The sequence below is a fragment of the Nematolebias whitei genome, chromosome 22 (assembly GCF_014905685.2).
Source record: "Nematolebias whitei isolate Nwh7 chromosome 22, NemWhi1, whole genome shotgun sequence".
Classification (NCBI taxonomy): Eukaryota; Metazoa; Chordata; class Actinopteri; order Cyprinodontiformes; family Rivulidae; genus Nematolebias; species Nematolebias whitei.
In genome coordinates, this window is record NC_056519.1 from 30,130,402 (window position 1) to 30,146,975 (window position 16,574).

At 44.8% G+C, this 16,574-nt stretch overlaps 1 protein-coding gene across 1 annotated transcript in view; it reads left to right on the forward strand.

The window, feature by feature from the left end:
• The window catches only part of scube1 (signal peptide, CUB domain, EGF-like 1), a 491,162-nt gene that overhangs the window by 287,262 nt on the left and 187,326 nt on the right, over window positions 1-16,574 (forward strand). Inside the window, exons 9-12 of the mRNA XM_037695765.1 lie at window positions 5,640-5,801; window positions 6,601-6,858; window positions 7,040-7,339; window positions 7,631-8,091. Of these exons, the coding sequence (XP_037551693.1) occupies window positions 5,640-5,801; window positions 6,601-6,858; window positions 7,040-7,339; window positions 7,631-8,091 (1,181 nt within the window). The remainder of the gene's footprint in view (window positions 1-5,639; window positions 5,802-6,600; window positions 6,859-7,039; window positions 7,340-7,630; window positions 8,092-16,574) is intronic.

The following is a 16,574-nucleotide window of genomic DNA, read 5'->3' on the forward strand; positions in this document are numbered from 1 at the left end:
ATATATATATATATATATATATATATATATATATATACTACTTACTACTTGTACTACTATTCCTACTTCACGGTTTTTCACTTATCGCGGGTCTTCAGGGTATGGATCCCCGGTGATAAATGAGGGACTACAATTTTGTTTAATTTGATCATTTTAATTATCTGTATTCTTTTTAATTGACCAGAAACTTCAAAATTATTTCTCACCCTGTACTGAAACCTGTTTCAGGGTCTTACCACCAGCATTGCTGCCACCAGCTGGTAAGGCGCGTGACATCAATTTGAACCCGCCCACTTGAACCGGTACTGAAAGTATAATGGAAACACAACTCATACCGTGCCGAGCTGAGTCAAATCATACTGTACTGCTACTAAAGGTACCGACCGAAAAGGGGCATTAGCTACGGTGTCTGTATTGCGTGATGCTAGCTTTGAGCAATTAAAATAGGTGAAGGTGGTGGTGGAGGGGCATTGTGCCATGCTCTCTAAAATTGTTTTTGTATCAGGTGTTTTCTTATGGATGTAAACGTAGATTTTAACAGCCCTTTAAAAACACTAGAATGTAGGAAATGGTATCTAATAATGTTCAGTCAGGTCATCTGAATCTAATCCTTAATTAACTTTCTGTAGAAATTTGCAAACCCCATGAATCTCTGTAGTTGTTTCCTGTCTCTGGGTGTACGCCAGTCCAGCACTGTAGAGACCTTATTGAGGTCCATGGACATTTTATTAGGAGAGAGAACAAATCCCAAGAAGGAAAAGGAGGACTAGTGAAACTTGCACTTCTCAGCTTTGACAAACAGATTGTTTTGTAACAATCTTAACAGTACAGATCTAACATCTTTTTTGTGGGACGAGAGCTCTTTGGTAAAAAAATTAGTATGTCATCCAGGTATATAAAAACAAACTGATTAACCATGTCCCTGAGAACATCATTTGCAAGTGCTTGGAAAATGGCAGGAGCTTTATTCAGCCCAAATGGCCGTTTTCCACTCATCCCCCTCTGATACAAACCAGGTGGTAAGCGTTTCTTAGATCAAGCTTTGTAAAGATGGTTGCTCCTTGAATAAGATCAAAGGCAGAGGTCATGAGCGATATTTATTTTAGTAGTCTAAGCATGGTCTCAGTGAGCCATCCTTCTTACCCTCAAAAAAAAACAAGAACAAAAAACAGTACCAGCAGGAGACACTGATGGCCTTATGATTCTAGCCTGAAGGGACTCACTAATCTATCTTTAATGGTTTGGTTTTCAGGTCCAGATAAAGAGCATAGGCTGCCTCTAGGGGGAGTAGCACAAGGTATCAAATTTATGGCACAGTCATAAGGTCTGTGGGGGGCAGTGATGTGGCCTTGATTTTGTTAAAGACCTCCTTGAGGTCATGATAATCAGAGGGGAACTTGGAGCAGTCAGGGTACATGTCCTCTATTTTGTCAGGACTTAACATAAGAGACAAAGTGTCAAACAGACAAGAGATAAGCATCCTTCAGACCACCCCACATTCTCTTTCTCCCTCCAATCAATATGTGGGTTATGTTAACCAGGTGGCACCAAGAGTAATATGAAGTTGGGTGTAATTAATTACAGGAAACTTTAATCCCATGTGATGGTAGCCACTGAGAAGTAATGTGATGGGTAGAGTCTCTTGGCTGTTATCATGCAGTATGTGCCTATTTAAGGCTAGAACCTTGTGGGACCTAGTAGATTGGACTATTTCACTACCCACAGATTTTGCAAACTCATAGTCTATGAATTCAGTGTCAGCCCCAAAATCAATGAATGCAGAAACAGAGATTTTCTTCTTACCCAGCACCAGGATTTCAGTTGCTAGTGTGAGGGGTGAGGAAATTGTGTGGTTCCTGATGGGACTCAGTAGGACTCTCTTCTCTTCTACTGAGTCTGGTCTTTTTGCTGACACTTTGCCACATAATGACCCTTGTTCCCACAACAGAAGCAAAGATTCAGTTTTTTTCCTCCTTTCTCTCTCCTCCTAGGTGAAGTGGCCCCTGCCCAGCTGCCTAGGTTCCTCAGTCTGTGTGGGTGTACACACAGAGATAGTGGGGATTTGAATGTGACATTTTTAGATTCACCCCAGGGTCGGGCTGCTCTCTCTGCTCTGTCTCCTCTCTTACGCCTCCTCTCCATGAGACAGAAGTTGATGTGAGTAGCCAAATCCTCCAGCATTTTGAGTGAGTCAGGGTAGTCCTTGGTGGCCAATTCATCTTTGATATCATCATTTAATCCTTGAAAAAAGGCATCAGTAAGTTTTTCCTCATTCCATCGGCATGTCAGCCGTGACAGTATGAAAATCAGTAATATATCTGGTGACTCGTTTACCCCCTTGCTTTAAAGTAAACGACTTCCGGGCTGCCACTCTCTTGGATATGATGGGGTCAAAAACTCTACAAAGTTCTTTAGTGAACTCATTAAAAGAGTAACAGCACTTGGTGTCCCGTTACTATTCAACAGCCCCCCATGATTAAGCCTTAGCTGTCCGTCCGTCCGTCCGTCCATCCATCCATCCATCCGTCCGTCTGTCCATCCATCCATCCATCCATCCATCCATCCATTATCTTTTACCCACTTCTTCCATTTGGGTCACGGGGGTCGCCGGTGCCCATGTCTGGAAATCATTATGTGAGGGGTACACCCTGGACAGGTCGCAAGTCCATCACAGTACCACACAGAGACAAATGAGACAAACAATCATTCACTCTGTCATGCTCAGTGGCCCCCGCTGCCCCCCCCCCATCTGTTCAAGCTTCTGCTCCTCATACCACAGCTCCTGTTTTAAGATCATTCACGTTTTTTTCTGCTTTAGTTTTGAGTTCCCCTCTCATTCATTCAGCTCCTGTCACCATGCGCCACGCCCCATCCGCCATCTACCGCAATCTACGTTCACGAGCAACACCTGTTCAGTCCACTATTTAAGCTCCCCATTTCCCATTTACTCCCCATTTTTTCCCATTTACTCCCCATTTAAGCAACATGGCGAGTAATAAATCGTGTTCTGAAAAGTCATAAAGCAAAAACAGGTATTTCACAATATTTTTTGAAGGATGATGATGAAATCCATGATGAAAATGAAATTGTAAATGGATTTAATCATTATTTTGTGAATGTTGGATCAAGCATTGCAGCTAAAATACCAAAAGTAGACAATAATGTGAAACATTCAGTTATAGGTTGTGACAACAGTATTTTTCTTAATGGAACTGACAAAGAAGAAATAATGAATGTAGTAAAAAATCTTACAGATAAGAGATCAAAAGACTGGGTGGACATGGATATGATGTTTGTAAAGGACATAATGAGTTATGTTATCGAGCCATTTACATATATTTGTAATTTATCATTTTCAAAAGGAATATTTCCAGACAATATGAAAGTAGCTAAGGTAGTTCCTCTCTTTAAAAATGGTGATAAATGTGTGTTCAATAATTATAGACCAATATCCTTATTACCACAGTTCTCAAAAATTCTAGAAAAACTATTTGTGACCAGATTAGATAAATTTATTACTAAACAAAACATTCTAAGTAGCTGTCAGTATGGGTTTAGAGCAAAAAACTCTACATCAATGGCTCTCATGGAAATAATAGAACAAATAACTACTGCTGTCGATCAAAAACAGTATTGTGTTAGTATTTTTGTTGATTTAAAAAAAGCATTCGATACTACTGACCACACTATTCTCCTTGGAAAATTAAATAAATATGGTATAAGAGGACCAGCATTACACTGGGTATCTAGTTATTTGAAAGATAGGAAACAGTTTGTACAAATAAATGGTGTAAGATCTGACCTCTGCAATATCACGTGTGGAATTCCTCAAGGCTCTGTACTTGGACCAAAGTTATTTATTTTATATGTGAATGACTTAGTGAATGTATCAGGACTCCTCAAATGTGTCCTTTTTGCAGATGACACCACATTTTTTTGTTTGGGTAAAGATGTAAAATGGATGTTGGAATTGATGAAGACAGAATTTGATACAATACAAACTTGGTTTAAACTTAATAAATTATCATTAAATTTAGATAAAACTAATTACATAATATTTAGTAACAAAAAGAGAACTGTTGACGATCCATTTAAAATTGAGGGTGTTGAGATTTGTAGAGTTAATGAGATGAAATTTTTGGGTGTAATCATTGATGAACAGCTAACATGAAAAAATCACATGAATTCTGTAAGAACAAAAATATCTAAATCTATTGCAGTACTATACAAAGTCAGGGAATTATTAAATGATAAAGCTCTGTACATGTTGTATAACACAATCATTGTTCCACATTTAATCTATTGCATTGATGTTTGGGGGAAAGCGTGTAAAACATTTACAAAACCTATTTTTATTTTACAGAAAAGAGCTGTAAGAATCATCACCAGAAAGCATTACAGTCACCCATCAAGCACATTATTTTATCAACTGAAGTTATTGAAGTTCCATGATTTGGTAGATTATAGTATTTTATCAGTTATGTATAGGGCTCAAAATAACACATTACCATTAAATATCCAAAGAAATGTTGTTAAAAGACAAAGTTGTTATAATCTTAAGGGGATAGAGATATTTGTCAAACCAAAATTCAGAACTAGTCTAAAGGGAAGGTCTACCTCAATCCAAGGAGTTGGATTGTGGAATGGTCTAGAGAGTGATGTGAAAAATGCCAAGTCAATGTGTACATTTAAGAAAAAGATCAAAGCTGAATTGTTAAAAAAAAAAAATATATATAAAGTAGCTTAATGTGTTTTTTGTATTAGAATTAGAAAAATTAAAAAGAGTTTTTCATTTTGTGGGCAGCACGGTGGCGCAACTGGTAGCGCTGCTGCCTCGCAGCGAGCAGGTCCTTGGTTCAACCCCCGGTCCAGGGGCCTTTCTGGGTGGAGTTTGCATGTTCTCTCCGTGCATGCGTGGGTTTTCTCTGGGTGCTCCAGTTTCCTCCCACAGACCAAAAACATGCATGTTAGGCTGATTGGTAACTCTAAATTGTCCCTAGGTGTGAGTGAGACAGTGAATGGTTGTTTGTCTCGTGTGTCTCTATGTGGCCCTGTGATGGACTTGCGACCCGTCCAGGCTGTACCCCGCCCCTCGCACAGTGATTTCTGGACATGGGCACCAGCGACTCCCGTGACCCAAAATAGAATAAGCGGGTAAAGATAATGGATGGATGGATGGATATTCATTTTGTTCTGTTACTTGAAAATTATTGTGATTGAACTAATTGTGTGAAAAAAGTGGCATATATAATAAGATTTTTTTCTTCTTCTGCTGCCTTTCATTTTAAATCTCTTGTATTTTTTATATTGTTATGAAATTGTTTTGTATTTTTTTAAATGAATTTATACCATACCATACCATTTCCCCTCAGTCGGCGTCAGATAATTATAGGTTCTTCCCGTAGATATCCAGCGTTCCTTCTCAGTATCACAGTTCTCGACCATAGCTTTGCCCACGACCTCTCGTTCTCGCCTTTGCCCCCGGACTGGATTTCTCACCTATAATCTGACCATACTGACAACTGCTTTTCCTCCTTGACCACGATTTTTGGATTCCCCTTTTTTTGGTCTTTTGCCTGGCTGCATTCCTTTCTGGTTTTGACCCTTGCCTGCCCCTGGATAAAGTTCTGCTGCCTAAGCCCCTCAGCATCACAGCACGCCCATCCAGCCTCACTACCTGTTCGTGCTCATGCTGCGCGCTGCTGCTCTGTGCACCCATGCGCATGTTACCGGCTCCTGCGATTTGGACCGTTACCGGGACCTACCTACCCCACATCTCAGACTGGTTCCAGAGACAGAAGGTTGGTGGCTTTATTCTTGTTTACTCTGTTCAGTCTAGTCCACTTACAGCCAATAATCTGTCTGTCTCCCCCAGAGTGGTCCGATACCAGTACCAGAACCTTCTGCCAGACGCTGCCGGTTTAAAATAAACATTTTAAAGCCTTTCTCTGAGTCAGTGCTTGTCTGATCCACCCCAATTTGTGACAGAATTATCTGGCCAAAAATATTGATCCAGCACAGACTCAGAGGTGGTGTTCTGGTAAGTTGGAGGATCAATTTACAGGCACCCGCCTGGCAATAAAGCCGGGTGGTTTCCCTCAGGCTCAGCCTGTCTTCTTGGGCGAGGCAGAGAAGAGAGAAGCCCAGCGTTGGGATTCCCACCTCATGAACAGGCCCACGTTCCCGTTCCCCTTTTGGGATCAGGAGGACGAGTTGGACGAAAACGAGGATTTGTGGTTTCCTCCCTGCCAGGTCCCTCACCCTCAGAAGAGCTGTAGGCGCACAATGTGCCGGTCCTCCCGATGTCCCGCCCCTCCGCCCACAGAGCCCTTGCCCCAAACGTTTCCAGCTGTCCCGCAAAGTCCTAGACCAGCTGCAGTGGCCCCACAGAGTCCCAGACCAGCTGCCGTGCCCCCACAGAGTCCCAGACCAGCTGCCGTGGCCCCACAGAGTCCCAGACCAGCTGCCGTGCTCCCACAGAGTCCCAGACCAGCTGCCTTGGTTCCACAGAGTCCCAGACTAACTGCCTTGGTCTCACAGAGTCCCAGACCAGCTGTTGTGGTCCCACAGAGTCCCAGACCAGCTGCCGTGGTCCCACAGAGTCCCAGACCAGCTGCCGTGGTACCACAGAATCCCAGACCAGCTGCCGTGGTCCCACAGAGTCCCAGACCAGCTGCCGCACATCCACAGAACCCCAAGGCTGCCCCAGCAGGTCAACAGAATCCCAAGGCTGTCCCAGCAGGCCCACAAAGTCCCAAGGCTGCCCCAGCAGGCCCACAGAGTTCCAAGGCTGCCCCAGCAGCTCCCCAGGCCTCCACGTCACCTGCAGCAGCTCCCCGGGCCTCCACATCACCTGCAGTAGCTCCCCGAGCCTCCACGTCACCTGCTGCAGCTCCCCAGGCCTCCACATCACCTGCTGCAGCTCCTCGGGCCTCCACGTCACCTTCAGCAGCTCCCTGGGCCTCCACGTCGCCTGCAGCAGTTCCTCAAATCTCCACGTCACCTGCAGCGGTTCTGGTCTCCTCTTCGCCTGCTGCAGAAGTCCAGACCCTCTCTTCAGCTGCTACAATCTCCAAAACCCCCATGACAGCATTGGCTTGGCCCCTGGCCTCAGCGGCCACAAAACCCCAGATTCCACAGGTGGCAGCGCTAGCCACCATGTTTGCGGCTGTCCTGGCACCTGTGCTTGCTACAATTTGGGCTCCCCCTACACCGCCACCAGCTGAGTTCCAGGCCTCCAAGTTGGCTGCAGCTCCCCAGCAGGCCTCCATGTCCTTCCCTCAGGCCTCCATGTTCGTCCCTCCGGCCTCTGTGTCCATCCCTCAGACCCCCTTGCCAGGTCCACACTCCTTCATGTTGGCTGCAGCACCCCTCCATCTCTCCAAGTTTCCAGAGGGGCCGGTGCTCTCAAAGTCTCCAGAGGGGCCGGTCTTCTCCACTACCGCAGAAGATTCACCTCCTACTGCATAAGATTCACCTCCTACCACAGAAGATTCACCTTCCACCGCAGAGTCTCTACAGCACTCCATGTTAGCTGCAGCAACTCCTTAGCCCTCCATGATGGCAGCAGCAGCTCCACAGTCCTCCTTGTCAGCTGCAGCAGCTCCACAGCCCTCCATGTTGGCTTCAGCAGCTCCTCAGCCCTCCATGATGGCAGCTCCTCAGCCCTCCATGTCAGCTGCAGCAGCTCCTCAGCCCTCCATGTCGGCTGCAGCAGCTCCACAGCTCTCCATGTCCGCTGCAGCAGCTCCACAGCCCTCCATGTCCGCTGCAGCTGCCCCACAACCCTCCATGTCGGCTACAGAAGCTCCTCAGCCCTCCATGTTGGCTGCAACGGCCTTCAGGACCCCCATGTTGGCCGAAGCAGCCTCCAGGATCCCCCATGTTGGCTGCAACAGCTTCCAGGACTCCCATGATGGCTGCAGGAGCTTCCAGGATCCCCATGTCGGCTGTAACGGCCTCCAGGACCCCCATGTCGGCCAAAGCAGCCTCCAGGACCCCCTTGTCGGCCAAGACTGCTTCCAGGATCCCCAAGTCGGCTGTAACGGCCTCCAGGACCCCCATGTCGGCTGTAGCCTCCAAGACATCCATGTGGGTTGCATCTCTGATCCTCCTGCCTGGTACAGCACTGGTCCTGGTCTTGCCTTTGATCTGGTCCCTTCAAGGCTTACACGGCCATTTGACCTGGACTTTGCCATTTTTTGGACAGTGACCGGGCCATCCACCAGAGTTTTGGGGCATCTCTGGAGGTCCCTTCGGACCTCCAACCTGCCTTTTTTGACTGGATTTCTTGCCTATAATCTGACCATATTGACAACTGCTTTTCCTCCTTGACCACGATTTTTGGATTCCTCTTTTTTGGTCTTTTGCCTGGCTGCATTCCTTTCTGGTTTTGACCCTTGCCTGCTCCATGATAAAGTTCTGCTGCCTAAACCCCTCAGCGTCACAGCACGCCCATTCAGCCTCACTACCTGTTCGTGCTTACACTGCATGTTGCTGCTCTGTGCACCCATGTGCATGTTACCTGCTCCTGAGATTCGGACCAGTACCGGGGCCCACCTGGCCCACATCTAAGGCTGGTTCCAGAGATAGAAGGTTGGTGGCTTTATTCTTGTTTACTCTGTTCAGTCTAGTCCGCTTACAGCCACTAATCTGTCTGTCTCCCCCAGAGCGGTCCGGTACCAGTACCAGAACCTCCTGCCAGACGTCGCCGGTTTAAAATAAACATTTTAAAACCTTTCTCTGAGTCTGTGCTTGTCTGATCCACCCCAATTCGTGACACTCTCTCACTCACACCTAGGGACAATTTTGAATCACCAATCAGCCTAACATCCATGTTTTTGGTCTGTGGGAGGAAACCAGAGTACCTGGAGAGAACCCACGCATGCACAAATAGAACATGCAAACTCCACCCAGAAAGGCCTCCGGACCGGGATTTGAACAGCGGACCTGCGTACTGAGAGACAGCAGCTCTACTAGTTGCACCATCGTGCTGCCGGCATCCAATCCATTTTGGCCAAGTTATACTGACAAGAATTTGGTTTAATAATTCAAGCATGATGCCAGACAAAAAGAATGGTTAAAATGTTTATTAAGAAGCAGCTTCTGGTGGAGGTCTGAATCCACTGGCGGGACTAATCTGCAGAGATAGAATAGTTAGTGAACTGAACTTTTCTGTGAATGGTCAGCTGAACAGAAAGACAGTCACTAACCTTCATAGTCAGGAGAGGGGGGAGCCACCTGAAGGAGTTGGAAGCGATGACGTCACCATCACTGGGTGAAGTGCAGCTGCGAGGCAGAGCTGAACAGAACATTGTTAGAAGGAAAATCCAAGAATGGAATCAGAGGCACAGGCAGGGGTCATATGCAGGGGGTCAGAGATCCAGATCCAAATCCAAGTTACAATCTGTGAAGCATAGTCAATGGGACAGAATAGGAGGTTGGTACTGATGTCAGAAAGGCAAATCCAGAACAGACAGGGAGCAGACAAATCGGGAAATCAAAAAGGAGGTGTGAGGTCAAGATGAGGCAGGCAAACAAGGCTGTGAACAGAACACTGGACATTTACAACCACAAAGGGTTCAATAATCTGGCAGGGAATCAGAGTGAGAGTGGATCTTAAATCAAGTGGGGCACAGGTGTAGGGCATGAGTGCTGATTAATATGAGTTTGGAGAGTGGACATGGTTGAATGACAGGAGCAGAAACATGACATGAGGAAGCAGGATCATTACAACATCAGAGACAAGGAGGTGTTCAGTGTCTTGCTCAGGGACACTTCAACATTCATTCAACCTTTATTTATACAGGTTAGTCAGATTGAGCCTCGAGGACTCATTTACAAGAGAAACCTGTTTGTGACTGCTGGTGGAATCTAACCACCAACTCTCCCATCGGAAGAGGACTGCTCTAACCACTCAGCCACAGCTGCCACTAATAGCCCCTAAATGGCTCTTAACTTTATGTAAACTTATGAGAACTTCTCAGTGGTTCTCTTACCTAAGATCAATCTGACTGTTGTCTCTTTAGGCAACATACCGGCTGCTCATAAGTTTTATTTTTAAGAAACATGAACACCAGTCCATCCATCCATCCATCCATGAATCATCTTTACTCGCTTCTTCCTTTTCGGATTGCATGGGTCAGTGGTGCTCATATCCAGCAATCACTGTGCAATAGGCGGGGTACACCCTGGACAGGTCGCAAGTTCATCACAGGGTCACATAGAGACAAACGAGACAAACAACCATTCACTCTCTCATTCACACCTAGGGACCATTTAGTTACCATTCAGCCTAACATGCATGTTTTTGATCTGTGGGAGGAAACAGGAGTACCTGGAGAAAACCCACGCATGCACGGAGAGAACATGCAAACTCCACCCAGAAAGGTCTCCGGCTGGGATTTAAACCATCAACCATCATGCTGAGAGGCAACCGCTCTACCAACTGCACCACTGTGCTGCCATGAACAGTGATCATTAATGGAGAAAATATTTTATTGTTCATAAGACTTTTTGTTAAATAGCCTATTAGAGAATTTAAACAGCAATAGTTGGTGTCACAGGTTTCCTCTGCCTTTTTTTCTTGTCACAACCTGAATATTTGTAGAACCACTGGTTAATTACTAACTTTAAATTGTCCCTAGAAGTGTGAGAGTGTGAATGATTATTTGTTTATATGTGTCCACGTGATGGACTTGCAACCTGTTCAGGGTGTAGCCTGTCTCTCACACTGTGGATGCTGAAGATAGGCACACACTCCTAAACACTACCAGTATTCAGTATTCAAATTCCTGACTACGGGGGACATCAATCAATCAATCAACCTTTATTTAGACAGGTAAATCCCATTGAGCCTCGAGGACTCATTTACAAGAGAGACCTGATTTCAACAAAGAAAGATGACAACAAAGGACAACAGCAACAACAATAAACAATTATAAAAAGTCATAATACAGTTTTTTTTTACAAATAGGATGGCTAAAAGGAAAAGGTAACAAAAAAACAAAAAAAACAGCTAGATTCTAAGGCGAATGTAGAAAGACTAAAAACAGGAACATGTCTGCATTGGTCCCTGCCAGGAGTCCAACAGATTCTTAAAGCCACTTAGAGAGGTCAAGGCCGAGAGCTTCAATTGTTTTTGTAAGATATTCCAGGAAACAGGAGCGGAGTAGGAGAAGGCCCTTTTGCCTAGTTCAGTCCTCATTGAGGGAACACTGCAGGTAATAATGTCCTGAGGGCGCACACTGTAGCTGCACTCACGCAGAGACATGTAGGAGGAGATGTAAGAAGGTAGCAGACCAAGAAGTGATTTAAAGATGAAAATGTACCAGTGAGAGAGACTGCGTGAAGTTAATGATGTCCAGTTAACCAGTGAATACAGGGTGCAGTGGTGGGTACGATAATCACAGCCAGTTATGAATCTTAGTGCACCATGATAGACAGCATCCAACATCTGCATGGTTCTTGTAGGAGCGTTCGTGTAAATAATGTCACAATAATCAATTGAGGGAAGGAAAGTCACAGATACAAGGTGTTTTCTAGCATTCAGGGTTAGACAGGATTTGTTTCTGAAAAAGAAACCCAGTTTAACTTTCAGTTTCTTTACCAAGTTTTCCCCATGGAGCTTAAAAGAGAGATGTGAGTCGACCAAGATACCCAAATATTTATAGGAATCAACAAACTCAATGGGGACACCATTTGAGGATAAAATCGGAGGAAGAACTGCTGGGACCAACTTCCTATTTGAAAAAAGCATCCCTTTGGTTTTGTCGGCATTTAGGACAAGTTTGAGGCGGAACAAATCAGTCTGGATGCAGTTGAATGCAGAATTAAAAAGCTGGAAAGCCTTAGCAACAGTTTTAGCTCGACAATAAACAACTGTGTCATCAGCATAGAAATGTATGGATGCATTAGGGATGTTTTTACCTACATTATGTATGTAGATTGTAAAGAGGGTGGGTCCTAAGACTGAGCCTTGTGGTACACCATTGTTGACTGTTAAATAACTGGAGGAAGTACCATTATGTTGAACACATTGCCTCCGGTCTGAAAGATAGTTAGAGAACCAACCAATGGTGTGTTCTGAGAAACCAATTTCTGAGAGTTTATGACACAAGATGTTCTGATCCACAGTGTCAGAATCTTTAGACAGGTCTAAGAAAAGTGTAGCACAATAATCCTTAGCATCCAGTGCTTCAACGATGTCATTAAAAACCTTCAGTCGTTGTGCTGTGTTGTTTCCTGAAACCAGATTGATGGGGAGGTAAGATGTTAAATGAGTCCAGGTAATTTTTGATTTGAGAGTTTATCAGTTTATCTAGAACCTTGGCTAAAATGCAGAGTTTAGAGATTGGTCGATAGTTGTTCAGTGAGGTGGGGTCACCTCCCTTCAGCAAAGGAAGAACAAAGGCTGTTTTCCAAGTGTCTGGGATGGAGTTTTGTCTTATGGAGAGATTGAAGATGTGGGTCACAGGGACTGTGATGATATGAGCAGCCAGCCTTAAAAAATAAGGTGGAAGTTCATCTGGACCTGCAGATGTTTTAGGATCAAGATCTTTTAACAGTTTATTAACCTCACTGACTGAGAATGGAGAAAAAGAGAAGCTGTGATTAACTGAGGATTGACTTGTAGTAGGGATTTGATTTGTAGAAGTTTGGTTATTAGGGGAAGTGGCTGATTTTCTGTTAGTAACTGTGTCAAATAAAGAACTAGAAGCAACAAAATGTTTGTTGAAACAGTTCAGGATCTCGTGCTTATTTGACACAGGAACAGAGTTAATGAGAAGTTGTGATGGGAGGTCAGATGATTGGGGGGTGCCTGAGAGAGATTTGATGGTTTTCCAGAATCTGTTAGGGTCATTTAGATTTTTGGAGGTCTGAGATAATAAATAGTTGCGTTTTGCTGCTTTGACAGCAGTTGTACATTTATTCCTCATCTGTCGAAAACTCAACCAATCAGTGTCTGAGTCAGATTTTCTCGCTGCAGCCCAAAGATGATCTCTCCTGTGCAGGAGGTCAGCTAGCTCTGGAGTAAACCAGGGGCTGTCTCGTCCCTTTATTCTGAACTGACGAAAAGGAGCATGTTTGTTCACGAAAAAAATGAAACTATTATGAAAATAGTTCCAAGCGGAGTTCACGTCATCAGTTAACAGAATATGATGCCAGTCAAAGTGAGACAGATCCCAGAGGAATGACTGTTCACAAAAATGTTTCAGATCCCTTTTTTGAATTAATCTGGGCTTAGAAGGTGGAAGTTTAATATCTCTCAAAGCAGCTGTCACACAATGATCACTCAAAATATCAGCGAATACACCTGTACCAGGGAATTTGTGAGGCATATTAGTTAGAAATAGGTCTAAGATGGAGGATTTTTCAGGATGGTTTTTATTTATTCTAGTGGGAGAGTCGATCAATTGGGTAAGATTGAGAGACAGGCAGTCCTTGAATTTATCACAGAGGGGGGTCGACTTACACCAATCAATGTTGAGGTCTCCAGCCAAAAGGATCTCTTTGAATTTTAAATGACCATTGCTGTTCAGTGTCAGGAGGGCTGTGATCAGTCTTACATCGGGGAAACAAAACAGCCACTGGCCAAAAGGATGGCCGAAGACAGAAGACAGAAGATCAACATCATCAGGCCAGGACTCTGCGGTCTACACTCATCTCCAGGCCAGTGGTCACTCTTTCAGGGATGAAGATATTCACATCCTGGACAGAGAGGAACAATGGTTTGAGAGAGGAGTAAAGGAGGCCATCTTTGTGAAAAGAAATCGTCCATACTTAAACAGGGGTGGAGGCCTCCGGGTTCAACTGTCCCCCTCTTACAATGCTGTGATTGCTAGTATCACTCAGCCCTCTGTGAATAGTAAACAGCCATCAGTGTGCTAATGATCCATTGTTAGGCTGATGGTCCTTCTTGAGCATGTGATCAGCTGGTTTTGGTTGTCAGCAGCAAAACTGGTTGATCCACTCTGAGACGGTGCTATTTAAGAGACTGAGCTGAATACAGCTCCTCAGACTGAGGAAGTCTCTCGGATGAGAGACGAAACGTTTCTACATTTTTTTGTTGATTTGCTTTTCTTTTTTTTTTTTTTTTTTTGAATGTCCAGAGGACCAGATTTAACTTTTTTAGATTTTTCTAACTGGATTATTGAACATGCATCAGGATACCAAGAAATTCCTTCAGTGCAGACAGAGCCTCAGGTGATGCTGCGGGTGGGCGGTAACAACAGACTACAGTTAAGATCTGACCTCCATTCAAGGTGATGTTTACAGATAAGGCTTCAAACTGGTTTGGAATTGTTTTAGAAGACACAAGACTAGCAATCAAATAATCTTTGATGTAAACAGCGACTCCCCCCCCTTTTTTTTGACGATCACAGCGGTAGATGTTAAATCCATTGATTGACAGGTCATTTATTCATTACAGATTTGTTGAGCCAGGTTTCAGAGATAAAGATAACATCTGCCCCAGAAGAACTGATCAGAATTTTCAAAGCATCAAGTTTTTTCAGAAGGCTACGAGCGTTTACATGCAGAAAATGAAGCCCAGACACGTTCTTAAAGTCATTTGGTGTGCTGAAATTAGTGGGGGGTCCAGGGTTGGGTTTAATCCCTGAGAGCAGTAACAACATTATTATCAGACATTTTCTTGAGTTTTTTGTGACTGATGTGTAATTACAGGAGTTAACAGTGTGACAATTAGCCCCCATAATTGAACCATGAGAAACATTAATGAAGACGCGATCATTCAGAACCCAAAAACAGTGAAAGTTACAGTGATGGGCAGATTCAGGTGTATTAACAAGATTCAGTGACTCCAGATACTCTGAGAACTGAAAATAGTGACAGTAATATGAATGATGCAGAAAAGTTTCAGACCATAAAACGTCACAGTTCAAATGGGCAAACAAACCCGACGAGGTGGCCCAACTGCAGTTTGAGTTGGGCTGAGGGGGGCTCCGGTTCCCCAGTGAAGATGGATGGATGCTTCCATGGGAAAGAGAAGCTGGGTCCAGAATCAACAAGCCGAAACAGAAACAGATAATTCGCAGCAAATAGCAGAGCTAGCTGCCAGAAAATCCTCCTGAAGTGAAAGGCATGATCCAGGCTTGTTTCAGATCAACAGGGGCCAACAGTGGTATCCGGAATAAAATTAATTATTATCCAGGTGAGTTTGGATGGAGGCCTGCAACAACTCTGATACAAACTCCGAACTTCTCTCGAGCACCACGCAGCGCTGCTCCCCTTCTTCTCTGCACGACACCTCCGCACCCGACAGCACGAGAGGCACCCCCGGTGAAAAACGAGACTGACCGGACAGGCTGAAGTCGACACTGGTCCGGTCCTATTCTGCTCCAATCCGGCTCCGGCGCTCCACAGCACGAGAGACGAAGAGGCTGAAGATGTCCCTGGCCCAGTTCTGCTCCGGTCCGGCGGCGCTTCAAAGCAACCGGAGGGTCTCCTCCAGGTGAACACATTGATTCCACGGAGGTGGACAGTCCTTCAGTGAAAGTAACGGGCTGCTCACTGAAGCTGAGACCGGCTCTGTTGAAGACGAAATCCCCACAGCCACCTCGGTTCGGTTCTGGTCCAATTCGAGGGTCACAGGTACACTTCCCCCACATCTATGAAGACACCACGAGGGCCAGTCCAGCAGAAAACCAGCGAAATACCACCCGGCGATTTTTGTCGGAACCAGGTAGAATCACAAAGGTCCAGATAAGAGTTCGTTCAGGTGCAGAGAGAGAGAGAAAAAACAACGGACCTTCGTGCGACGACTCCCCGGCTCGAGGGGTCACCTGGCCGGCAGGGTGCGCTCAGAGTGACCGGTGGGGTGGGAGCGGCCGGTCCTGGACCAAAATATATTTTTGGACGGTCCCGTCCGGCTCTCTGAGTCACTGAACACCAAATTCGGTTGGAAGGAGGACCAACTTTAGTCCGGTTCGAAAAAAACGTGTCAGTTTGATGATAAAAGACTGCAGAGAAGCCGGAGGGAGCTGCCGTCCATCAGCTCGCCGGAAGTGAAGTGACATTGGCATACTGTTTGTTTAATGTGTTTATTTTTGTGTTTTTCAATTTCATTCATATCTTATAAAAAGACATTGCACATTCAGTTGCACTTCTCAAGAATTTGAAGCCTAGGTTCACTAACAAGCATGTCAGCAAATCAAGCAATATTTTTAGTCATAATTAAAATAAGTAAATGGACCAACAACATGCATGTTAGGCTGGTTTGTAACTCTAAATTTTCCCTAGATTGAGAGCGAGAGAGTGAATGGTTGTTTGCCTCATTTGTCTCTTTGTGGCCCTGTGTTGGACCGGGGATCTGTCCAGGTGTCTCCCACCTCTCACACAGTGACAGCTGGACTTGGGCATCTGTGACCCCCGCACCCCAAAAAGGAAGGAGCATGTAAAAGTTAATGGATGGATGTATGGATAGATGTATGGAGGGATAGATAGATAGATGTAAGGAGGGATAGATAGATAGATGTATGGAGGGATAGATAGATATATGTATGGAGGGATAGATAGATATATGTAAAGAGAGATAGATAGATATATGTAAAGAG